Genomic DNA, 27,100 nt, shown 5'->3' with positions numbered 1-27,100 from the left:
AGCAAAGCTCACTGCATGTGGGCACCACCCCCAGCTTTCATCTCGGGTCACACTCGTCGTGACAACTCAAGAGGTTTCCTTGGCTGGAGGGCAGCACGACTCTCCAAGAGGGTCACGCCAGCAGCTGCCTGCTGTGCCTGGATGCCAGCCCTGGAGCCTGATTGGGAAGGCGCCCTCGGGCTTACTGCAGGCCCAGCCAGTCAGCATCCTCCCCGAGAACTCCTAGCAGCCTCCCTCCTGATCGGGTCATAGTAAAGGTCATAGATTGTATTAGAAGCTTAGAACTGAAAGGGAATTTAAATATCATGCTCCCTAGTGCTTTTCTAACTGTAATGTCCTACAAGTCTCCTGGGAATCTTGTTAAAATGCAGATTTCTGATTTCATCAATTGCAACAGATATACCACTGGAAGCTATGCGGGGTGGTGGGGGAAGGGGTGGTAGTCATGTAGAAATGCTCTATACTTGAAATTTTTCTTTAAATTTTAAAACTGCTCTCAAAAAATAAAGTCTATTAATTTTTTTAACATCCTACTGAGTTCCAAGAGGAGATCATTTGCTGGGTAATTGCTCAGTCATGTTTCTCCTTAGGCACAAAGATGACCTTGCACATTCACTGCTGATGGCCCCTCCAAGGCGTCCTCCAGCACTGACTTGCTGCAAACTGTCCTCAAGTTTGATGGGTTAACTGAGGAATACTTTTTGAATGCAGAAAGCGTACTCATGAGGCCATCTAAGGGCCCTGCCTCACTCTTCTGCCTTTAGAAAAGCTGCTAACTAAATCTGGCATATAGAAATGTGCCTGAGAGATTTTTCTTTTATTTTTTTAAGGATTTAATATAATTTTTATTCTATATTGGGGTATAGCCCTACGATTGTGTTAGTTTCAGGTGAATAGCAGACTGGTTCAGTTATACATATACCTTTATCTGTTCTTTTTTAGATTCTTTTTTTCCCATATAGGTTATTACAGAATAATAACTCTAACCTGTAGTAGAGTTCCCAGTAGCTCCTTGTTGATTATTTATTTTATATATAATAGTGTGTATGTATTAATCCCAACTTCTAATTTACCCTTCTTCCCCCACCTTTCCCCTTTAGTAACTGTAAATTTGTTTTTGAAATCTGTGAGTCTGTTTCTGTTTTGTGAATAAGTTCATCTGTATCATCTTTTTAGATTCCACATATAAATGATACTGTATGATATTTGTCTTTCTCTGTCTGACTTACCTCACTTAGTATGATAATCTCTAGGTCCATCTGTGTTGCTATAGATGGCATTAGTTCATTCTTTTCTTGACTGAGTCATATTCATGTACATGTACATACATGTACATACTGTATACATGTACCACATCTTCTTTCTCCATTCCTCTGTCAATGGACGTTTATGTTTTTACATGTCTTGGCTATTGCAAATAGAGCTGCAGAGAACATTGGGATGCATATATCTTTTCAGATTATGGTTTCCTCCAGATACATGCCCAGGAGTGGGATTGCTGGATTATATGGTAGTTATATTGTTAGTTTTCTGAGGAACCTCCATACTATTCTCCATAGTGGCAGCACCAATTTACATTCCCAGAAACAGTGTAGGAGGGTTCCCTTTTCTCTACACCCTCCCCAGCATTTATTGTTTATAGACATTTCGATGATGGCCATTCTGACCAGTATGAGGCAATGCCTCATTGTGGTTTTGATTTCCATTTCTCTCATAATTAGCGATGTTGAATACTTTTTCAAGTGCTTTGAGGTTTTTTTTTTCCTTTCCGTTTGCTGATATGAACCCTGGCCTTAAGGAGCTTATAGTCTAGAATAGATGGTACAGGAGCCTAAACCTCTATAAGACAAAGTAGAAAAGTGGTACACACCCTGAGTGATGTACAGTTAAAGTGTACAGAAGAGAGAAAAGAGTTGGCTCCCTGACACTGCATTCAGGTGGAAGCAGTGACCCTGGGTTATAGAAGGTTGGATGAGAGAGAGATTATGGTTGGGACTTGTGGTATAGGGGAATCCGTGTTCCTGCTGAGAGAGTTCCATAGCAGAGGCAGAGGGTGGATAATTGTGTGCCTGTGTCTGTGCACTAGGAACAGTGGTGTTTGGACAAGGTGGCTGGAACACAGAACATAAAGAGGGTGAGGAATGGCTTAAAACATTGAGGTCAGGTGGTGGAGGGTTCTGAATCACAGGCCAAGGAATTGAGACCATGTTCAGTAAGCAGTCAACCATGAAATTAAAATATGCCTGCTCCTTGGAAGAAAAACCATGACAAACCTAGACAGCATATTAAAAAGCAGAGACATCACTTTGCCGACAAAGGTCTGTTTAGTCAAAACTGTGGTTTTCCCAGTCATCATATACGGATGTGAGAGTTGGACCATAAAGAAGGCTGAGCGCCAAAGAATTGATCCTTTCAAATTGCACTGGAGAAGACTCTTGAGAGTCCCTTGGGCTGCAAGGAGATCAAACCAGTCAATCCTAAAGGAAAGAAACCCTGAATATTCACTGGAAGAACTGATGCTGAAGCTGAAGTTCCAATACTTTGGCCATCTGATGCAAAGTGCCACTTCATTGGAAAAGATCCTGATGCTGGGAAAGACTGAAGGTAAAAGGAGACAATGCAGCAAAGAATGAGATGGTAACACCACCAACTCAGTGGACATGAATTTGAGCAAACTTCGGTAAATAGTGAAGGAGAGGGAAGCCTGGCATGGTGAAGTCCATGGGGTCGCAAAGAGTCAGACATAACTGAGCAGCTGAACAATGCCAAGTCGGTAAGCAGTGGGGATTGAGCAAACCCCAGCTTCAGCAGAAGAGTTATGTGGTGGCTGCATGTAAGATGTGTCAGAGAAGAGAAGCCTGGAGGTAAGGATCCTCGTCAGGAGACTGCTTTGAGGAAGATTCAAGAACCCAGGCAGTTGGAAGCTGTCTAGTCTGCCTCGGGATTCCCACAGCCTTTTTCCTGTATCTCTCATACACACTTACCGATTTTTAACCTTATGTACGTTTTTTAGTTTAAAAGTAGATTTAGTTCATTATTAATGAAAATGAGACAATATAGAAACATATAAAGTAAACAGTTCCTTGTAGTCCCATCACCCAGAGATAACTTCTTTTAACAGTGTGGGTCTGTCCTTTCAGATTGCTTTAAATATACATCACACTATATGGGCTTTTTTTTTTTTTCCAGATATGAACATAGTTTAAAGCCTACTTTTTCTGATTACCTTGTAGTGAACATCTTTCCTTGTCAAGCAGTATTTCTAGATTTTTGTTGTTGCTTTGGTTGACTTTTGGTTTTGCTTTCCTAGTTTTTAAAATTGTGGTAACATGTATATAACATGAAATGTACCGTCTCTGATAGTATATTTGCATCATTGTGCAACCTTTAATGTTATTTAGTTGCAGAACATTTTCATAACCCGAGAAGGAAACCCTGAACCACTAAGCAGTCATTCCCCAATCCTCTCTCTCCCCAGCCCCCAGCAACCACTAATTTGCTTCCTATCTCTAGAGATTTATCTATTTGAGAAATTTCATGTAAATGGAATCGTACAGTATGTGGCCTTTTGTGTCTGGCTTCTTTTACCCAACACAGGGTTTTCAAAGTTCATCATATCTAGATTATCCTTGTCTTTTTTTTTTTTTTTTAACAAAACGTTCAGGAACAAAAAGGAGTGAAATGAAACCTCTCCTCGAGAATACCACTTCTCCCTCCCACCTCCCTACCTGTTAATAACTTTGGATGCAGCCATCTGGACCTTTTAGATGAATGGAGGTTGATAGGAACAATCAAGCCATGACTTTTTTCAACATATTCTGCTGTCTGTCTCCCATCACCTGACATGAACGTGGCAAGATGTTTTAGCTTTTTTAGTCACTTACAGGATTTAAAAAACTCTTAATTAACATCCGACTCTTTGCGGCCCCATGGACTGTAACCCACCAGGCTCCTCTGTCCATGGAAGTCTCCAGGCAAGAATACTGGAGTGGGTAGCCATTCCCTTCTCCAGGGGATCTTCCCCACCCAGGGATCAAACCCAGGTCTTCTGCATTGCAGTGGATTCTTTACTGTCTAAGCCATCAGGGAAGCCCTTCAGGATTTAGGACAGGCTCATTTTCAGGTGTTAAAATATCCCATGTAAATGAAAACTTCTGTCCAGGCTACACAACCTGACCTACAGGCCAGCCCTTCTGCTCCTTCCCACACCCAATTCCCTGTATTCACCTGGCCTGATCCAAGGATACTTTTGTAAGTTCCTTAGAAACCCACCTTCTGTGTCCTGCCCACTCCAACCCCTCTGGATGCAGTAGGGGAGCTGCATGCACTATTCCACCTGATTCTTGCCTAACTTCAGAGGGCTACCTTCCATTCCTGCTTTGGACACTGTGTCCCTGGCACCCATCTGGTCCTCTTGGGTAGAGTCCTGTCAAGATGTCCATGGGAGTCCATAAACTCTAGACTATAGTCCATAACTATTGCCATATTTGTGATCATCTCACATCCTTTCAGTGGCCTTTCTAGATTTGGGGAAATTCCCATGTTGAGTCCACCCCCCATGCAAGGTGGCAGCCTCACTTGCAGCCAGGATGCAGCTGTGTGATCTGTCTCTGCCGGTTTTTAATCAGGTGGAGCTGGGACCTTGGAAGCTGGGGAGGAGAGGATGTCGGGGTGGTGCAGTGGCATCAGCGATGCTTTTGCTGGAGCAGCACCAGGGCCCAGTCCATGTTCCTGACCATAAATGTTTGATACCTGGCTCTCTCACCCACCTGGAATTCAGCATCCTTTAAAAATGCACACTCTGCTTAAACTATTGAGTTTAGTTTTCACTAAGATCCTTGACTGATGCCACACCCCTGCTTAGCTTGGTGGTTAAGGGCAGGTTGCTCCCGCCAATGTTCTCTGTGCTCTCCTGCTCATCTCCCCATGGCCCAGTCAGCCTGGGAGTCTGGCATGGGTTTCTCTAGCCTTCTCTCTCACAGGCTGTCAGGAGTAGTAGCTACCAGACCAGCTTAACCATCTGTTAGTATATTCCAAATAGATAGTCTGATATCTCTCTTTAGAAAATGTGAGCATTGACTATCTTTATCTTCGACTTTAGGGCATCTGCCGAATTCTGGGACAACAGGAAAAGTCCCACTCTACACCTTGTCACATACATATTTTCTCTATATATTGTGTAAGTGGGATCATCATCTATTTATCATTTGGTAACCTTTTTTATTGTTACATTGCAGGCAACTTTCCATGTTAATGAAAATAGTATACCTTCATCCATTAAAAAAAAACCAAACAGCTGTATTGTTGAAAGAACTATTTACAAACAATAAAAAACACCCATTTTAAAAGCACACTTGGAACCATCACAATAAAGATTTAAAATATTGCCAGAAGTTCCCTCATATTCCTTTGCAGTCAGTCCTTCCCAGTCTTCCATTTAGCTTCATCCTTTTCAATAGCTGTAGGATAATCCCGTAATACAGAAGTTCCTTAATTTATTTACCTAGTCTCCTATTGATATTTGCATTGCTTTCAATTTATTATTTTATTGATTTCTTATCAACACATATTTGTGGAGCACCTACTATGTGCTAGGTGTGATATATAAGTTCAGGAAACTTCTATATGTGTGTATGCATCTGTTATTCCCCTAAAACATATCTTTTAGCAGTTGAATTGTGGAGTCAAAGAGTGCACAGTAAAATAATTTTAATAAATATTGTCAAAGCACCTTTCAGCAAATTTCCAGCAATTTTCACTTTTATCAACAATGGCTCAGACAGTAAAGAATCTGCCTGTAATGTGGGAGACCTAGGTTCAATCTCAGGGTTGGGAAGATGTCCTGGAGAAGGAAATGGCCACTCCAGGATTCTTGCCTGGAGAATTCCATGGACAGAGGGGACAGAGGAGCCTGGTGGGCTACAGTCTGTGGGTCACAAAGAGTTGGACACAGCTGAGCAACTAACACACACATGTATATCTCAATAATGTGCATGAATGGTCATTTTCTCACGCACTCATCAGTACCAGGTATTATAAGTCATTCCCAGTCCATTAGGAGAAAAAATGGTTTGAATTTATGTGTCTTTGCTTACTGATAATGTGGACCCACTTTGCATTTGTGACTTTTATTTGGTTTCTGGAAATGACTGCCCCAGGAGCCAAACTCCCTTGACTTCGCCACTCAGAGTGAGGTCATGACTGGATTCTCTCCACTGAACTGGAAGGACATCCGGTCCTATTGGAAGTGGGACAAAGGTCACCTCTCGAGTCCTGATGGCTCCCTGCTTGCCCTTGAGCAGCCACTTCGGGTGAAGCACCCCCAGATTGGGGTTGGTCCTTGTCTCTTCTGTGATTGGACCTGCCCCAGCAGGTACCCCCGAGGAGGTCTGTGTCATTTACACGTCTAAGCTGGCAGAGAGTGTGGGTGGAAATATAGCAGGCTTAACTTAGCTATAGTTCCTGGTCAACTAGATAAAAATCATTATCAAAGGATAAGAATTTTAGCAAAGTCACTCTCTTTTTAATAAGTAAGTATATACAAAAAACTGACTCATTAGAAAAGAACCTGATGGTGGGAAAGGTTGAAGGCAGGAGGAGAAGGGGATGACAGAGGATGAGATGGTTGAATGGCATCACTGACTTGATGGACATGAGTTTGAGCAAGCTCCGGGAGTTGGTGATGGACAGGGAAGCCTGGCATGCTGCAGTCCATGGGGTCACAAAGAGACAGACACGACTGAGCACCTGGACAGACAGACAAAAATATCAATGTGTGGGGCTTCCCTGGTGGCTCAGATGGTAAAGAATCTGCTGGCAGTGCAGAAGACCCAGGTTCGATCCCTGGGTTGGAAAGATTCCCTGGAGAAGGGAATGGCAACCTGCTCCAATATATCAATATATAGGTTAGTGCGTAAAATATGACTGGAAACTATTAGAAGGTGACACCAGAATTTCCTGTAATCCCCCCTTGTCTGTGGTGCTCTCCCATCCTCATTCCCAGAGAAGTCAAATCTCCTTGGATAGATCACAGCTCATAACTCCTGGGATTGGGCAGGAACCCAGGAACTGGTTATGTGGCTGGTTTAATTGGGATAGTTAGGGTTTATGGCACAAGAAAGAAAACACAATCCTCAGGGCATTAACTGTTCTGAAATAGCTCATAGAAATACTGTGACAGGGTAGTTCCTAAGTCAACTAAGTCTTTTCTTGTGGTGCAAGGATATTTATTGCTATTTTTGGTTTCACCCTTGTCCTCTATTTTCACTCCAGTGCTCCATGGGGACAAGGGTATAATTAAGCAAGTATTTGGACTTCTCTGGTCCACAGACACCCTCAACTTGCAAATGATTAAGACGTTCTCTTAAAAGGGAACTTTCAAAGCAATCTTGTTTTAACTATTAAAATTTAAGATATATTGTCTTTAGCCCAGTCATCTCACTTATGGGAATCTATCCCATGCAAATAAAAACACCAGTACATAATGACATGTATTCAAGATCTTTATTGTAGTATTTTTCACAGGGCCCCAAAACTCTGAAACTGCCTGTCAATAAGGATGTGTGTGTGTGCTAAGTTGCTTCAGTTGTGTCCAGCTCTTTGTGACCCTATGGACTATATAGCCTGCCAGGCTCCTCTGTCCATGAGATTCTCCAGCCAAGAATACTGGAGTGGGTTGTCATGCCCTCCTCCTAGGGGGTCTTCCTGACCCAGGGATCGAATTCACATCTCCTGCATGTATATTAAGGGAGGGCAACAGTGAGGCAGGTGAAGTGGGCAAATGAGGGGAAAGTGGGCAAAAGAGAACACATGTGCCACTAAAGACATGAATTTTATGATAAGCAATTTATATAAAGTTATATGTTATACATGTGTGTGTATATATATATATATATATATATGAATTAGGAAGTTAGAAAAGTGTAGCTCTTTCTCTATTGGCCAGAAAGGATTTCCATTATATGTTGCTAAGTGATAAAAGCAAATTACAGAGTTGGTTTTATTTTGCTAAACACAAACCCCCCCAAAATTAGCTTATATCTGTGAGTACATGCTTACATAATTCTGAGCAAGGATTTCCACACCTGGGTGTTAACCTAGGACCTCAGGGGAGACATGGAGGGTTAAAATGGAGGCTGGAGAGAGGTTATCTTTAATATACATATATATGACTATGTATACAAAAATATACATCTTTGCTACATCTGGCCAGTCCCTTAAAGTGGATTGTAAATTTGATTAGACATGCAAGACTAGATGCCAGGATTGAGTCTAAATTAGGTCATGTGGTTATGGGTAGCACTGCAGGCTCACTTCATCAGGAAGTGATTAAAAAGACCAAAAGCCATTCATTTGGAAGCCAGATGTTGGCCATGAACATTGAGAAGAAAATCAGAATAGCAGGTCAGAGGCTCCTAACTGGGCAACTCAGGACTCGGGCTTCTATTGAAGAACTATACACAAAAAGAAAAACCTATAAAAGAAAGGTGAAATAATAAAACCTTTGTATCATGGTGAAGCATTTTAGAAACAACATGTTTAGTATAAATTTTGGAAAATTTAAATAAAATTGTGCTTCATTTAAAAATATATACATATGTGTCTTTGTATTATTTTATGTGTTGCAGTGGACATTGACCTATAACGTATCAGTGATCTGTTACCACAGTAATACCACATAACAACCATTCCCAAAACTTGGTGGGCTTAGAGAAACAAACTTTTCCTAACAGATGGCTGAAGACTGTACCTGCCAGTGTGAGGAGTCGTTAGTGACCTGATATTTATAAGGAAGTTTACAGCTTTCAAAACACTCCTTTGTAATGTTTTGTTCTTCTCACCTCTCTGAATTTTAATTTCTATCTGTGCATCTGTCTTATCACTAGCCCACGAGTTTTCTGAGTGTCTCTGTTATCTTGATAACCCCAGTCTTTGGTATACTCCTAGAGGACACCAGGTGCTAATAAATGGCTAAAGAATGATTTTGAAAAAACAAAATTTTATTTAGGTCATGGGTCTGTGGCTCTGCAATTTAGGTTGGGCACAGATGTGTGACTCTTCTGGACTTGACTGAACTCACGTGTCTGGGGGTGGCTGTCCTTGGCCAGGGTGGCTGGGCATGCTGGCTGTCCTGGAAACATGTGAGAGAGAGGGCAAGCCCAGTCACATGAGTGCTTTCTTGTTAACTGATCAGGGTTCTGCAGAGAAACAGGAGCAACAGGATATATATGTGTGCATGTGTGTGCTTCTGTGTGTGTATGAGAGAATAAAGAGATTTATTATAAGGAACTGGCTCACGGGATTACGGAAGCTGAGAAGTCCAGACCCAGTAAAGCCAATAGGATAATTTTGAGCCTGAGTCTGAAAACAGAAGGCTGATGCCCCAACTCACAGTCACTGAGGCAGAGAGAGAGAATTCTCTCTTGCTGCTGCTGCTAAGTCGCTTCAGCTGTGTCCGACTCTGTGCGACCCCATAGACGGCAGCCCACCAGGCTCCCCCGTCCCTGGGATTCTCCAGGCAAGAACACTGGAGTGGGTTGCCATTTCCTTCTCCAATGCATGAAAGTGAAAAATGAAAGCGAAGCCACTCAGTCGTGTCCGACTCTCAGTGACCCCATGGACTGCAGCCTACCAGGCTCCTCCATCCATGGGATTTTCCAGGCAAGAGTACTGGAGTGGGGTGCCATTGCCGTCTCCGAAATCTTTCTTACTAGCTTCTTATTCTCTTCAGGCCATCTACAAATTGAATGAGACCCACCCGCACTGGCCAGGGCAGCCTCCTTTACTCAGTCTACCAATTCAGATTTTAATCTCATGCAAAAATATCCTTTTAGACACACCGAGACACACTGTTTAATCAGAGAGCCCCTTGTATGCCAAGTTGACACATAAAACTAGTCATCACAGTTTCCAATCTATGTTGACAAAGCAAGTCACATGGACAGCCCCAGCAACAGGTGAGGGGGTAATGAGAAGCTATGTGACTGTCTTTGTCCATTTGGGCTGCTGTCACAGAATGTCATAGGCTGGGGGCCTTCTTACAATTCAGAGACCTGGCAAGTCCAGGGTCAAGGTGCTGGCAGACCTGGTGTCTGGTGAAGACTTTCCTCCTGGTTTATAGTAGGCGGTGTTCTGGTTGTATTCTCACATGGCTAAGAAGTCATCACTCTTGTGTTTCTTCTTATTAGGGTACTAATCCCATTTGTGAGGATTCCTTCCCCATGACTTAATTACTTTCCAAAGGCATTACCTCCCAATACCACCAACATATGAGTTGGTGCAGAATCTGCTCCTAGGGAGAGCAACTTACCAACATATGTAACAACAAAAGGGGATTACTACAGGGAGAGTGAGAATGCAGTCATTTTTGCATCCTACCACAGATGTGCAAAAAAGTACTAAAAAAGTTTGAAGAAAGAGGATTTTCCCCCATTTATCAAAGAATATTCATTTGTCTGGTGCAATGTAGAATTCAATGACAAAGTTAATCATATCCAAGTTCTTAAATCTTTTAGTTACCATCATGTACAGCCAAAGATTTCTTCGGAGATTTACAAAGTCTTGCTCTTAAGATTTGCTTGACTGGAGTGGGGAGGGAGGACGGTAGGGTCAGCCACTGCAGCCCTAGCTCATTGTTATCACTTCTCTAAATCACAGATACTTGAGTTCCCCAGGAGCTCTGCAGAATTCTGGAGGGAAAATGACATCAAGTGGCGGGTAAGGAATGCCTGCTATAGGACGTCCATTTCTGCCCAGACCAACCAGGGGCAAGGAAGCACTGGATCCTTTGTTCCAGCAGGGACAACTTAGGGAAGTGCTCGTTAGAAAAAAAAATGTTGGGAGCAAGGGAAGGATTAGAATAGTGGTCCTCTTGGTTTTCTTCTCGGACACAAGGGTAATTTCAGATCTAGTTTTGTGTGATCTCATTTTGTGTGTCCCCTGCTTTATGAGACTGGTAATAGTTGAGTGGCTGCATTATGTGGTAAGTGGAGAAGAGCAAATGGTAGAAAGTAAGAGCGGTCCACAGGAGACGGGGCTGCATCTAGAAAAGAGAGCCACCGTGGGCTCCTTGCCTGCTTCTTTAACTGCTAAGGACTGTGCAGTGGACTGGAGATGAGAGAGAGAGAATGCTCGCAGACATGATTGATTTTCTTCATTTTCACTCATTGTTAACAGAGCAAGGTACAAATGGGTCAAGGTAACAACAAGGTTGACCTTGCATTTCTGTACAGGAACCTTTGTCTTTTAGAGCAAGAAACAGCCTCCTTCTGGGGGTGTGGAACATCGTATCTGTGAAAGGTGCCTGTGCTCACTGGCTTCTCCCTAGGAGCAGATTCTGCAGCGTGCTTGAGGATATCAAAGCTGGACCCCACACATGTGCTCTCTAAATAAAAGAGCCCTGAGGTTTGGTAAGAGCACATCTTTTATCTCTCAGTTACCAACACTTGGCCAGTCTTGTTTGGAGACCCAGGAAATTTCCTTCAGCAGAGCCTCAGAACCATCTCAGAAGTGTCCAAACCTGGTCTGGCAGACAGGTGGTTATACACCAGAGAGCTCCTTCCTGCTTCTTGCTTGCTAAGAGAACTGAGGTTTGTTTATGGTAACAATATGCCCAGCTCCTAAAGGATGAGTCACAACTGGGCTAGGGTCTCATATCACCCCTTACTCCCTTGGCCAGCTGTGTATTGTCCTTGGTTCTTTTGCAGCCGTATGACCTAGCTCTGCCCAAGAGATATTAGATGTTGAATAGAGGCCTTGGAAATATAATACCAGCTAAATAAAAGACCAAACTTCATGAGGAGAAAGGCTTTGATTGTTTCTTTTTGGTAGGAGCTAGTGTGAGGATGTGCAAGCTGGAGCTGCAGCAACCATTCTGCAACCACAAGGCAACAAATATGAATAATGCATCACAAGGGGAATGAGGGAATGCCAAGATACAAAGGGCTTGAGTCCTTGGTGATATCTTTGAGCCTCTGCCTCCAGGCCTCTTGCTATGTAAGATAATTAGAAGTCTTTACTGCCTAAATCACTGTTAGTCAGATATTTTGTTACTTGCAAATAAAATTATTTCTAACTAATATAGCGGGTCATCTTCAGCCTGGCCAGGATAGGATTTGTTGACTATTTCACCATACTGGCTTTGTGTGCAAAATACACAGGGATAAAAATCCCTTCTATAAATTACCTCAAGCAGACTTTCTGATACAGAAGATCAGAGTGTGGTCTGTGGATCAGCAAATCATTATTCTCTGGAGTTTTTTCAAAATATAGATTCTCAAATTCCCACCCCAGACACACTAAATTAGAAACTTCGTGAGTAGGGCTATCAATTTGTATTTACATAAACCTTTGTGGTAATTCTGGTGCAATGGAAAGCTTAAGAACCACAGATATTGAGGGTCAAGTGCAGTGGCTGCATGTCAGAAACACCTGGGGAACTTGAAGAAGATTCTCAAACTTCACCTGCACAGTTCTGATCCAGCATTTCTACAGTGTAGCCTGTGAATTTATATTTCCCAAAAGGTCCCCAGGTGATTCGCAGTAAAAGCAGGTTTGGCACCCAATGGAACACAGATGAAAGCAGATCATGTATGCCAGGGGGCTGTCACTAGAGTAAGAGATGAGGAGTAGACTTAGTCGAGTAGACTTAGTCGCCCCTGGGGACGGGTGAGCCAGATTAACAGATTTTCTCATCTGGTAGTTAAGGGAACTGACTACTTGTTTTTAGAAGCCTTTTTCAGCTCTAAGATCCCTAGGATGCCAACTTGAACTTTGCAGGTCTGGCTGGAACAAGCCAATATGGTTTTGGAAAATCACATAGACAGACTCATGAGCAACAAGTGGAATGGACTGAAATTGCCTAAAGTTTAAAGAGCAGCCTTCCTCCCCACTGCTGCCAGACCAAATAAATCCAAAACAGGTTTCCTCTTCTGCCTTCCCAGGTTATGAGACAGCAGGTTTGCACCGCAGATGTTCATTTATAGAGTGCTAGACTACACCTGCTTCGTGCTAGGCTTGTGCTTTGGGCGTTATTTCATTTGGAAAATATTATTTTTAAAAAGCATCATCTTAAGGGATCTTGCCTTCTGAACTGTGTTTCTTGTCAAGGTTCTAAATCGCTGAACAGCCTACTCACTGTCCATCCAAATAGGATTTTAACCCTCTATCCTGCCTCATCTTTGCCTGTACTGGAGATGCCAATCATTTCTTCCCCATCCCCACATCTCCTTCCAGGAACCTGCCATCCCCGTTTCCAAAGAGCCTGCTCTGCTCTCAACCTCTCCTGAGTCAGTGTTTAAATCTGTAACACTGTAAAAAATAAACCACCACAAAACACTTACTGATCAACTTTGGAAGATTATTTTGAAAACCAATAAATAAAGGAGGAAAAGTTAAGCATGTATCCTTCCTTTTCTATATGAATCTTAAGCTAATCTAATAGTTGACGAGGGGGAGTTTGTCTTCATAGAAGCTGAGAAATGAAGACAGAAAGATGAAATCATGTGATCTTTTTGCAAGCCCTAATGGATTAATGGGATCTAGGGAGTGACCATCAATGGCTATTATGTCACAAAAGAAAAAAAAGACATTCTGTGTCTCTGAATGGAAGTCATGATACTGCTTATGAAAGTGAAAAAAAAAAACTGAAGGTGAATCTTATTAAAGTTTATAGACTAATGTTTATAGGAAATACAGAGGACAGAGGAATATGTTAAATGAAACCAAAGAGATATAATCACCATAATTTAGACTATGGGAAACTTCATGAGACAAATGATCCAGTTTTTCCAACAAATTGCATGGGAAAAAATCCAATACTGTAAAGCAATCATCCGTCAATTAAAAATAAATAAATTTTTTTTAATTGCATGGGAAAGACGTGAGATGGAGGGGGAACCCTACAGATTATTTAAGAATCATGTGAACCAATCGTAATGTGTGGAACTTGTTTGACTCCTTATTCAACAAACCTTTAAAAATTATAGGAAAAATAAGGAAATGTGAATAATTCCTGGATATTTCATAATATTAAGAAAATATTGTTGATTTAATAGTTGATGATAGCTTTGTGGTTGCATCTTTTAGAGGAAATCTTTACCCTTACTCTTAGTGTTCCATATTGAAACATTTACACATGAATAAAATGACACCCCAAATTTCTTTCAAAATAATCATGAGGAGTGAGAAGGGACAGTCTACAGAGAGAACTAGACAGTCCCTGTGCTGTTAACTGCTGAAGCTGGGTGAAAGATAACTAGAAATTCACTCTACAGATCTCTACAGCTCTATATATTTGAAATCTTTCTTTCTAAAATGTCAAATTTTAAAAATTTAAATCATTTTTATTTCTATTGTTTAAATGTCTTATATGGGTCATATTAGTATAGTATTTTATGTTTATTATGTATAAATATAGATTTGTCAAGTTTTACTTGTTCATCACTGCTAAGGATACACAAAAATTTGGGGGTTTTGTGTATTTTACACTTGCATGCCCAACTGGACTGGAAGGTCCATGGAAGCAAAGATCTTCCTAGTATATACTCCAGAGAGTTAATATCTTGAATAGCATGTAAAGGGCTCACCTGCAAATACAACTTGTTAAAACATCATTCCAGAAGGTGGTGTTACTCACCTGGACTCCTATTTGTGGACACCTCCATCCTGACTTCATTGTCAATTGAGAATGGACAGCTCACATGACCAGTCCAACCATTGGGAGGAGTTGGTTTGCTCGAGGCTTTGTAGAAAGACCTGAAAAGAGTGAGACTAACTAAATCTGTGCTATGGAATGGAGAACTTGATATATTTACTATGCAGTTAATATTACAGATGCTACAGGAGAGTTCTCATTTTTAAGTTCATGCCCTCCTTATAAAGGTAGAAAGTAAGGTGAAACCCCCAGCAAGGTGTGGCTGCAAAACATCTGTCCAGATTCTCCTTGCTATTGTCTCTGGCTCTTTCTCTCATGCTTTGTTTTGCCCCAAAAACATCTGGTGTGAAAACAGTGGTCCCCATATTAAAGCTCTTCTGGCTTTATTAATTTATTCTTTTATTTGGCTGCACTGGGTCTTTGTCTCGGCATGTGACCTCTTCATTTTGGCATGCAGGATCTAGTTCTCTGGCCAGAGATTGAACCTGGGCCCCCTGCATTTAGAGTGCAGAGTCTCAACTACCAGACCACCAGGGAAATCCCAGAGCTCATCTGATTTTATGAAGCTCTCCATCTCTCTTATTTCCAGTTGCTCAAAGTTCAGATTTCCCAAGATTTCCTCAATTTCCTTTACCTTGAGCTGTTACTTTTTTTAGTTACACAGAACTTGAACGCTGTTACTTTTTTTAGTTACACAGAACTTGAACGCACTTCCCTGCTTTGCAGATTTACCATCAATCCTCTAATATTTTTCACTCTAGGAGCACCTTTTCCTTTGGCACCATGTAACAATTCTGTCCCTTTGTTCCTTGAGAGCTGAGTTTCAGGATTGCATGGCTAAGTCACTCAGTCAGGTCCGACTCTTTGCGGAGCGTAGAGCATGGAGCGTAGCCTTCCAGGCTCCTCTGTCCATGGAATTCTCCAGACAAGAATTCTGGACAATTCAGACAAGGGTTGCCGTGCCCTCCTCCAGGGGATCTTCCTGACCCAGGGATCGAACCACATCTCTCTCTTACATCTCCTGCATTGGCAAGTGGGTTCTTTATCGCTCATGCCACCTGGGGGATTGGGGGAGGATATTTATCCTGGATTGATGTCTTGTAGGAAAACCAGTTTGCAATTAGAATGTAATTTATGAAAGGACCAGCCCTTTAAGTAACTTCCCTTTTAAGTAGTTAAAAATCACCCAAAACCTGGGTCTGTCTCCTTGTCTGTGTACAATCTGTTACTCTTTCCCAGAAGACTTCAAGGTGGTACTATAGTATCTGTTTGTAGAAAAGTATATTCTATTTACCTAATCCAGATTTTAAGAGGAAATCTTACACTCAGACATCCAAATGCTTTGGAATGTGCTCAGATTCAACAGACTGTGCAATTTAAATTTATAAAACAATAGCTCTGTTGATAAAAGCCAACAGTAGATGCCAGGCACTATTCCAAGGGTTTTACATGCATTAACTCATTTAGTTAGTTCTGTTATTATTCCCATATTTTATGGGTGGAAAAAATGAGGACAAAGTTTATTATTAGAGACGTAGCACAATGTATGGGAGAACACACAGATAAAGTTTATTTATTTGAGGCAGAGATATACATCAGGAGAGGAGTATGGATATCTTGAATGAGGGCTGCAGTAAGAGGTGATTTAAATCCCATATAGAGCAGGGGTCCCCAACTGTTGAAATGGGGCTGTGCAGCAGGAGGTGAGTGGCAGGTGAACAAATGGGAAGCTTCATCTGTATTACAGTCACTCCCCATTGCTCACATTACCACCTGAGCTCTGCCTCCTGTCAGCTCAGCTGTGGCATTAGATTCTCACAGGAGCACAAACCCTAGTGTGAACTGTGCATGTGAGGGATCTAGGTCGTGTGCTCCTTATGAGAATCATCCTGAAACCATTTCCCCCCACCACCCCATGGAAAAACCATCTTCCATGAAACCGGTCCCTGGCACCAGAAAGGTTGGGGACCACTGTTACAAAAGACCATCCTTCTGGGTCTTTGTTTATATTTGGTCAGTTACCTTCTCTTTTCACACCTGACTGGTCCTAGGACCCGCTCCAACATACGTGCACAACTTTTTGCTGAGATGGATCCCACTGCAGAGGCCTATGGGCTGTTCACACTTATTATGGGGTGGTGTCCCCTTCCCTTTTGTCCCCCAAAGAGCCTCCCTGCGCATGTGCAGACAGGGAAGTTTTCCTTGGCCTTAGGAGTGGTCATCTTATCTCTTTACTTCAGCAGAGCACAGCTTCCACCACTAGCTTTGTTCTCGGAGTGTCTGGGTGAGAACAAAGCTTCTGTTTTACTCCACTTGACAAATACCAGCTGTCCAGCCCAGGGGCCCATCTATCTCATACCTCATGACCACAGGCAGCCTGGCTCTGAGGTGTGTGGCCTCTCTCCTGGAGTGACCCGGTTGGGAAGAAGAGAGGGAGGCCTGGAAGAGTGAAGAAACAGCCTACCAGAGGAGAGGGAAATCTCGGGAGAAAGAAATCTGTGGGAAAGCTCTTGAGGTTATTTTAGACAAACCTAATTTTTGAGATTCCTAAAGCTGAAGTATATAGAGTGACCCTGGTTTTTACTAGGCTATTTAGTAGAAAGAGCTGTGGTCCAACCTGGCTCTCTGCCATTTCCGTGTGATGCAGAAAAGTCACTTTGTCACTCTGGGTCCATTTCTTCATCTAAAAAAGAGAGAAATCCTGTCTATTGGTACCTGCCATAAGTAATGATCGGAATCTGTTCACTGTTACTATGAAGGGAAGTCTATCTCTGAGAAAGTTCTAAGGGTTTCCATCTTTAGATGAGCTTAGGAGGACTCTGGTTTGGCTCCTGAGTGTAACAAATTCCTACTATTCAATTATTTGTTTGCAGGGTACCACATTCATATGTTTTGTAGAACTCATACTTGGAAATGCTGACGTCAGACTTCAAGACAGCTGAACCCCACTAGACACCAGGAAAACCCATGGCCCTGGTTGCATCTTTCAACATGACCAATCCACAGTAAGTAGCACTGGGATCTGCTTTCTGCGGGTGCTGAGTTGCTATGTCTGGATAGGGGAAATAGCAAATAGCTCCTTCCCCAGCCCCATAGAGATGGAGGGGCTCCAGGTGGTTTTGTCCTTAAGCCTGACATTAAAATAACTTGTTAAAATCTACTTTTTCTCTGAGTTGCCTTACTCATGTCATCTCATTTTTTTAGTTCAAAAAGGCAGAGGAATTCTGCAATCCAAAACTGGGGTTGTAGGGACTAGCCTGGTGGTCCAGTGTTTAAGACTGTGGTTCCTTTGCAGAGGACTCGGGTTTGATCCCTCGTCAGGGAACTAAGATCCCACATGCCACACAGTGCAGCCAAAAGACAAAACAAAACTGGGATTGTAATCCCATTGCTAGTCCAGTGGAATTACTAATATCCCATCGGCCAAAACAAGTCTCTTGACTGAACACAGCATCAGAGGTGGGAAATAGACTCTTCCTTTTGATGGGAAGCTGCAGAGTCACATGGCAAAGTGAGGGGTGCAGAAAGGAATCATTGATACATGTTGTCTGCCATACTGTTCTTCTTACTGAAGACCAGGGACCAGTCCCAACACCCAGACCTTTACTCCCCCTAAAGGAGGCCTCGTCTCCTTCTGCTGAAAGATGACCACATGAGGTGAGATGGTGCTGGGCCATGGTGCTATGACCATTAGCAGGAGGGGAAAAGAGAGCAATAAAGTCAGAAAGACAGAAGTAGCTTATCCCACGCTTCTCAGGACCACATCCTGTTAGTCTCAGAAACTCACCCCAGCCCTCCACGAACATCCCACGGATCAGAAAGCCCCGGTTCAGCAATCCATAGTTTCCAAAAGAAAAGAACAAATTCAGCCTAGTGTCATCTAGTTTTGGGGGAACATCTGGAGGAGTCAGGATTCCCGCATGAACAATCACACTTCTGTTCTAATTGTTGAGAAACACAGCAACTTCACATCCCGTGACTGTTCTGTCTGAAGATATTGAGTCGTTTTGTAGATGTCACACCATGATGAGTACCATTATCCATGCTTGACAGGGAGCAAAGAACTAAGGTTTAAATAAGGCCCACAGAAGAGAACTCGGGCACTGGAAATTACTGGGTGAATTCAGGTGGCTTAGGCCACCAACCTGTGGTGCTCAAAAAAAATCCCTGTTTTCCCTCAATTATCTGGATGATTCAAGCAAAAGAGAAGTAGGCAGATGCAGCTCTAGACTTTCCAGATCGCTGCTACTGTATATTATTGGGTAGCTTTCAATAAATAATAATCTTGGTAGTTGGAAAAGCTGAGCATTTAGAACCATCCAGCCCAGTGTAGGGCCTTCTCAATCCAGAGTCCCCCCACTTCCTCTTTCTGGTACCCATGTCAGGTCATAGAGAAGGGATGGCACCCCTCTTTCACCTCGAGCCTCTGCTGGGGAAACTGAAGCCCCAGAATGCAGAGGCCCACAGAAGTCAACACTGGAATCCGCACTTGAGCCCAAGAACAGTTTAACACAGGCTGGGCTGTCACCTCAGCCTTACCACTGGCCTCTCAACGATCCTTGGATAGTTTATTCTTACTCCTCCTCACTGTTTGGCCAGAGGCGTAAGACCCAGCCCCTCAGATTCTACGGGATGAGCTAGGCTCAAGGATTTGTTGGGGAGACCAAAGACGGCACCCCAGGAGGTGAAAGCAAAATGATCCAGCTTGCCATTTCTTCACAGGGTAGCTGTTGGGGTTGAGAGGAAGAGTTCTTGGTTACCCAACACACTGCAGGATGTGTAATGTCCCCTTTCCTATTGATGTTGTTAGTGACCTCCTGTGGTCACTGAAGGTCACAGCCACAAATTCCTTCACCAATTGCTAAATACCCTGCTGGGTTGCTTGATAACCTGTTACAGGAGGTAGCCCTGCCCGGGGTTGAGATGCTCTGTAATAATAATGGAGTTGTGGGTTATTTGCAGGGCCCTTGGTGAGTCTGACAGTAACCTAGGGTAAGACTCACAACCTCTCGAACCTTTGATCTAGTGATCCCCATTTCCTACTCTCAACCTTAAAAAGGGAGCTATAACAGAACCAGTTTAAGTAGGAACAGAATGTCACCCAGGACAGCAGGCCCCTCCTGTCCTCATGGCCTGAAGGCTCACTCGGCCCCTCCAGATCAGCCCCCTAAGCACCAGCAGTACACCCCGTTGTGAACAAGCACCTCAGTTCTCTATTGTGTACAGATGGCAGGACCATTACAAAGAAACCCGGGAGACAATTGACAAGAATATATTAATTACTCCAACATAAAGTCTGGTGACTGAGAAGCCTAAACGTCTAAATCCTGGCTTTGCTGGTTGGCCGAGTTTCCATCTGGGTCTATACCTGCCCCCAAAGCTCATGTTTTCAGATGTGAGCACGCTTCTGCTTTTCCCCAGCTGATGAAGGAGATGGCACGGGTGGTGGGATGGCCAGTGGGAGGAACGGAACCTCACCCTCCTTTGCTCCCCTCCGCCCTCCTCCAGCACAGCAGTGATCCCGTGCCTACTCCCTCGTCTCCTTGGGGAACAGAAACGTCACTTTGTTCTTGGGGGATGACTCTGTCCTGTTGCCGTCCTCCCCCACTCAGGCCTGCCACAGAAAGAGGACTTTCGGAAGTTGAGATCATCTCCCAACAAGTAGACGAAGAAACCAAGAGCATTGCTCCCGTGCAGCTGGTGAACTTTGCCTATCGCGACTTGCCGCTGGCTGCCGTCGACCTCTCCACAGCGGGCTCGCAGCTCCTGTCAAATCTGGACGAAGATTACCAAAGAGAAGGGTAGGTGTGGGACCGCTGAGTAGCTAAGAAGTCTGTCACATAAACGCCCCAGGTTTCCATGGGCACCTCCAGGGAGGCAGCCCGAGATGAGAGATGCTAGATAGTCAAGAGACCAGAAGTTCACATCAGGCCACATGGGCCCTCCTCCTCAGACGTGGTTTCCTCAGAAAAAGGCTGTGGGCACAGAAAACATCAGCTGCTGCTGGACAACTTGTTAAGTGAACATTTGCTTGGAACTCAGGGAATTATAGTATTTAAAGGCTGTTAAAAGTCCCTGAGGACCCACACAACTCTCAATCTGGACACCTAAGAACTGGGAAACCCACAGGATGAGTGAGTCACCCAGTGGGGCAGAGCCCACAAGGAATGGGTTTAGACTGTGCTTTCCTTATAGGGGGCTTGCCAGGTGGCTCAGTGGTAAAGAATCAGCCTGCCAAGCAGGAAACACAGGTTCGATCCCTGGGTCAGAAAGATGCCCCAGAGAAGGAAATGGCAACCCACTCTGGTATTCTCGTTTGGGAAATCCCATGGACAGAGGAGCCTGGCGGGCTACAGTTCATAGGATCACAAGAGTTGGACATGACTTAGCCACTAAACAGTGTTCTCTCACCAGGGACAGGATCAGAAGCATTCTGTGTGCGGGAACATGCTAAGGGCAGAAGGGAATTTAGCAGCATTCAGCCAGGAGCTTTGCAGCCCTTAGCCGCTCCTTTTCTGGTGGCCTCTGATACAGAGTGGCCCCTACCTACTTTTATTTAGCTGGTCAATCAGATTGGATATCCTTGTTCAATCTGGGCAGGGGAGACACAACGGTGAAACCCTCAGTTTACATGGGGGAAGCGAAAGGTCAGGAACAGGTCCTGGGGTCACAAGGGGTCCGACTTTCCCCAGCCCCACCCTGTGGCTCTTAGATACAGACTTTTAAACATTGGCCCCGAGCTTGGGAGCCAGTTGTGGGCTATTCTCCTTCCCTGGGTGCCGCTGGTAAATATTTTTGGAACACGCCGACTGCTTTGAATATAAAAACTAAGGGTTGCCAGGTTATTTTAGAAGCAAATGAGAAGCCTTAGCTACAGTTAAATTTGCAGAGCTTGGATTCCCCGCGCGGATTTACGAAGGGGCTCCCAGCCTTCCCGAGGTAAATTGCCCAATAATTGTGAAACCATACACCTTGTGCAAAAACTTCACCCCAGTGGCTTTCTCTGAAAATATAATTTTCTCCAAGGACTGTGCTTAGAGTCAGCAGAACACTGGAAACGGATAGGCAAAAGGGTTGGAAATATTCGCGATGCCTCGCGGACGGCGGCGCCATCCTCTGAGCACGGGCTGCGCACTCTGACCACAGGGTTTTCTCCAGGTCCTCGCCTCCGCCAGTGACATTGGAGATCGAGCCTTCCCTGCGCACCCGCTTCCCGTGTCACTGCCCTCTGGCGGTCAAAATTGATAGTACAACCTGGTATGCTTCCCTCCGCGGTTCTCATGGACTCATGTCACACCTCACCTGCACCAGCGTTAGGTTCTTTTCAAGTTTACAGTCTGAAGGCAAGAAGAGGGAAGGATCCTCGCGGGTCCTGGTTCCGGACCATGTCCACGGTCTGCACCCTGTGGGCACATGCACTGCAGAGGTCCAGGCTATGGGGCACCACTCCTTAGCTTGAATTGGAGAAGGCAGTGTCCCCGCTTTGTCATTCCATTGACTTCTGAATCAGGCTTCTGCAAGGTTTCTTCTGAGCAGGGAGAATACAAATAGGATGCCTGCAAGGCAAAGAGGCTCTTGATTTGATTTGAGTCTCCAGGTGCGCCCTGGAACGCTGCTCCTGTTGAGTAAATAGGAAGCAGCCTGGCAGAAGGGATTTGCTTCGCTGCCGGAGTTCTCCTCAGGGGGCTCCGTTGGCAGCCAGAGGGCTTCCTGGAGGAAGGAAGAGCAGGCACAGGACACCAGCCAGAGCCCGAGGAAGCAGGACCAAAGCCCACTGTGAAGGGGGGAAAGGCTGTCCTCACAAGCTTCTTGGCTCTTGCTGCACTTCCTGGGGTTTTCCCCAAATCTCCAACCTGGGCTCTTCTGACACGATGCAAAACAACATGATTTCTAGGTCTTTGAAAAGCTGTTCTGTAAGTCTTGTCAAATACACCTCTTCCCACTAAGTGAACTGTTATATATAGGAATGAATCTTCTCTGTAGGAAGTGATGGGACCTCAGAGTACCCAGCAAGGGGGTGCCCAGTGACCCAGCCACCTTGCCATTCACTGCTTTTGAGTTCAATGGTATTTCAGTGCTTTTAAGTTCCCCAGAATCTGCGAATGTTAGAGCTGGAGGAAAAAAAAATCTTAGGACGTGTGTATTCTAAATACTCTAACAGGATGCCCGAGTCCAGGGAGTGGAAGGAGCTTGCCCAAAGTCACACAGTGACTGAGATGAGACAAAGATAGAGCCTTGGCTCCTGATCCAGGCTGGCACTATGGGCTTCTGGTTTGTCATCTATCCCTTTAGAAAATCACGTTGTAACTGTGGTGTTAGCCTACATTGCACATGTGATACCACTCTTCGGCTATACTGTCAAAAGTGTGCAGTCACTGAAATGTCGGTAAACCCCTAGGCAAAGATGGAAAAGATTCATCTCTGTCAAGCGCCTTGACTTTCCTAACAGACCTTTGTCCTTCTCACGTATCTGCCTGATGGAGCTTAAATTGCAGAGCTCTCTGCTGTCCACCCTCTTTGCTTCCACACCCAGACTGCCTGGGGCTCAGGTGGGAAGGTCAGACACCTGGGCAGGTTGGCACTGTCTTAGTTTGGTGGGACTGCCATAACAAAGGACCACAGACCAGACAGCTGAAACACAGATATTTATTTTTTCACAGTCCTGGTACTGGGAAGTCCAAGATGCAGGGTCAGTGGCTGGTGGCGGCTCTCTCTTTGGGTTACAGACAGCTGCTTTTTCGCTGTGCTCTCAAATGGCCATTCCTTGTTTGGCATGAGTGGAGAGAGTGAGCTCTAGTCTCTTCGTCTTCTTATAAGGGCACTAATCCCATCATGGGGGCCCAACCCTGACCTCATCTCAACCTAATTGCCTCCCAGAAGCCCCACCTCCAAATACAGTCACAACCTGCAGTACTGGGGGGCTGGCCAGTGTTTAGGGCTTCAGCATTTGATTTGGGGGGTGGGGTGGGGGAGAAGGACTCATTCCACCTGTAGCATCATTCTCCAGACTCATGATCTGCAGTCTCAGCTTGCTTCTCAGTTTTGCCTGACAGTCCTCTGTTGTCCTGGTGACCTTTCACTCCTGGTCCCCAGATGGCTATTTCAGATTCCTCCCATTTCCCCCAAGCCGGCTCTTGCCCCGAGCAGATGACCTCATCTCCTCCTTCCCTCAGGAAGTAGAAACAGCCACAGATGAACTGCATCCCACCCCTTCTGTCCCTTGCATCCTCCCTTCTAGGGCCCACCTTACCTCTGAGTGCTGATTCCCCTCCCCTCACACCTTTTCCTGAACTTTGCTGCCTCAGTTACATCCTCGCTCTGACTCATCACACACTCAGGTCTCTCACATCCTCCCCCGACTCCACGTCCCATTTGCTGCTACCGTCTCTCTCTTCCCGTTTGCAGCCAAACTTCTTAAAAGCTTCATCTCCACTCGCCATGCCCCCTCTGCTCCCTCCCGTTCATTCCTCGGTCTCCTGCAGTCCAGCTTCAGCCCTATCTGCAGGGAAGCTCTCCTCAAGGTCATCAGCAGTCTCCATGTTGCCAGGATCTTTTCGTTGTCCTCTGTCCAGCATTTGAGACTGTCAGCCACTCCCCCATCTTGAAACACCATCTCCTGCTGCCCTATCACACTCTCCAGATTTTCTTCCTACCCCTTTGGCTGTCCATTCTAGGCCTTTTAAAACTTGTTCTTTCTCTGCTTGGTCCTTGAATGTTGGGGTCCTTCATTTTCTGAATTTGGCCATTTTCACTCTACTAATTCTATCCACTGGGTAAGTGCATCTAACCCCATGACTGAAATTAACGTTCTTCAACTGTAGCTTTCAAAGCCACATCCTGAACACAGTTCTCTTCCTTTCTCTCTCTCTCTCTCTCTCTCTCTCTCTCTCTCTCTCTCTCAAACTCCTGGCTCACATACAGTTATTTCTTGGACATCTTCACAGGATCCCAGATACACATATAATCCTAACAAGTGTCTGTGGAATTATCTGTTCTTCTATCTCTGAGTGGACTGAATATTTGAGAAATGTTCTAGTCTCCACCCAAATCATTGCTTAAAATAGTTTTTTTTTGATGGAAGCACTTAAATCCAGCCTGAGGAGCCATTACCTACCCAGTCAGGACTTCTGGCCATCTCAAACCCAACAGGACCCAAAACTGAACTGTCTTCTCCCAAAAAGGAATTCTATCTGGCCGCAGTCAGTGGATCTTGACCTACCTGGCTGTCCTCCCCAGCCCATTACCAGAGTGAGTCACACACTTTGACTCATTTACAATGGCCCCTAGCCCCCTTCCTGCCTCGACAGGAGCCAGTGGTTTCCAAGACACCTACGCTCCCGAAGCCAGTCTGTCAGGCACAGTCACCGTTGGAACTGCGTCCTTCTTCCTCACCTCCTCTGGCTCCCTCTCGTCCACGTCCACTGCCGACGAAGCCACTGCCACCAGCAGTGCACATTGCGGGAATGCTAGTACCCAGTCCAGGGGCTTCAGAAACCAGAAGGCCGCAGGATACCCGAGCAGGGTAGGGATGAAAAGCCTTCCCTCCCCCCAGACTCTGTACCAAGCTATCCATGAGCCCAGACCACTCTGGTCCTATTTGCTTCTGGCTTTTACTTCTCTTCACCCAGGTCTCCAATTCAATCCAAGGGGCTGCACTGGCACATCATGCCAACTATACCACCACCACCATCATCCTTGCCCTCCCTGCGTCTTTCCCCCAGCCATGCACTTCCTTCTTCGATAGTGATAAAACACAAATCTGCGTGCATGTCTGCAGATGTGAGCAGACACTTCGAGGAGAGGGAGGGGACAGAGGCGCTGCCTGGGCATGTTCTGAGCCCCAGCTGAGCTGCCACACACACCCAGTCCGTAAGTACCTGGAGCCAGGGCAGCTTTGAGGTTGGTCCAGACCCTCCACAATAGCGACAAGGACCAGACTCCTCCCGTCTGTCTGCTCTGCCGTCAGCAGCGTTGGCTTCATCCTGATGCTGTAAGGTTCCCCTTATTTTGTGAGAGAGCTGCCATAGTCATCTGGCCACATCATCTTCATACATACCTGGCAAGAGAAAGAATGGCTGCCCATCATTCTCTTTCAAGAGCAACAAAGAACTTTCCCAGAATTCTTTAGCTGTTCTCTCCTCATGTCTCATTGGCTAGAATTGAGTCACATGGTAAGGGATATGGGAATCCACAGCCCAATCAGGGCCACCCCTTGAACTGTGTCATTTCCTGAAACACATTGATGTTACCCAATGGGCCAAGAGTAGGATGGATATTGGAGAATTGTCCGCAATACACCACAGCCTATAAGGAACCCAAGCCTTCATTCATAGCTTTTGATCCAGAATGAGAACTTCCCTTTTTCCTTTATAGTCATTGTTGGATTTGGAAAAGAACTAGAAACATGTCTGCCTTCTCAGACTGTTTCTTCAGTAACTTGCTTGACTTGATTATTTCACTTGGAGGCAGTTTGACTTGTGTCCACGATCCCAGTGTTTCCCTTTGTGTTTCCATGTAACCAGAGCCCTGTCTGGGCCTGCTTCCCTTTGGGACATCACCCCATTAAACAGTGGGAATGTGAGATACAGAGCTGCTTCTCGGTGAACCAGCTGTCCCCCTTTAGAAGAGGGACACAGGGTTTGCAGGTGGCTAACTCACGGCCCAGACTGGCAGTTCTACCTTTTCTTAACCAGCTTCACTACACTGAAGGCCTGGTTGGTTTGCAGGGTCTGGGTTAGCTAGACAGGAGGTCACAGAAGACAGAAAATTCAGAGAAGCCCAGAGTCACCAGCCTCAGGAGGTGCACAGCCCATAGGAAAAGTGATGGTGACAACATATGTGGGAGGAAGGCAGTGAAAGCAAGGGCTGTCACCCCCCGTTTATGGAGGAGACTCTGTGGCCCTCCAGAGAGATAGTGCTCCCCTTCTTTTTGTGAAAAGCAAGTGCAGGGAGCGTTATGGGAGAGTAGGCAGGATCGTCTTTGTCAAAATATCAAAACTAAGAAATGAAAAATATTCAGCCTTTTGTAATTATTTATATTTTAGTGTTCTACAGGGTCTGACCTGGTTGGTCAGGGCCAGACCTCTAGATGGGAGAAGCTTGGAGGAAGGCTGGGTGGACAGAAAGGGACATTGCTTGGAGATGATGCCAATGACACATTTCTGAAATAACTGCAACTTCACAGTCAGAGGAAGAAAACCTAATAGTTTTTGAGATGTGAGGTTAGGAAAAGAAGACAGGGCCAATATAGCAACATCTTTAAATAACGACTGAAATAATTTTAGACATGCCAGCAAACAAAGGCTGGAGGCAAAGAGGGAGGAGGAGAGGTACCCCCTGATCTATGACCCCATATTCCCTTCTCTCTCCCCACACTCTGTAGTCCAAGGACCACCCCATCCAGAAAGTCTTCTGTCCCCCAGCTCACCCAGGCCAGGGTCTCACCTC

The 27,100-nt window shown here is 44.9% G+C and overlaps 1 protein-coding gene across 3 annotated transcripts in view; it reads left to right on the top strand.

Annotated features, from left to right (window-relative positions):
• Nucleotides 1-27,100, top strand: part of TMEM266 (transmembrane protein 266) — a 123,722-nt gene that overhangs the window by 39,616 nt on the left and 57,006 nt on the right. For 2 of the 3 annotated variants that reach the window (XM_070477617.1, XM_070477619.1), the window contains 2 exons: nt 17,527-17,658; nt 20,266-20,454. In XM_070477617.1, the coding sequence (XP_070333718.1) occupies nt 17,621-17,658; nt 20,266-20,454 (227 nt within the window). In that variant the 5' untranslated portion in view covers nt 17,527-17,620. Of the gene's footprint in view, nt 1-17,526; nt 17,659-20,265; nt 20,455-27,100 lie in introns of those variants that run through there. The other variant, XM_070477620.1, reaches the window with a different exon arrangement.

Source organism: Odocoileus virginianus, chromosome 16, assembly GCF_023699985.2.
Source record: "Odocoileus virginianus isolate 20LAN1187 ecotype Illinois chromosome 16, Ovbor_1.2, whole genome shotgun sequence".
Classification (NCBI taxonomy): Eukaryota; Metazoa; Chordata; class Mammalia; order Artiodactyla; family Cervidae; genus Odocoileus; species Odocoileus virginianus.
This window is presented reverse-complemented; position numbering and strand designations above follow the sequence as displayed.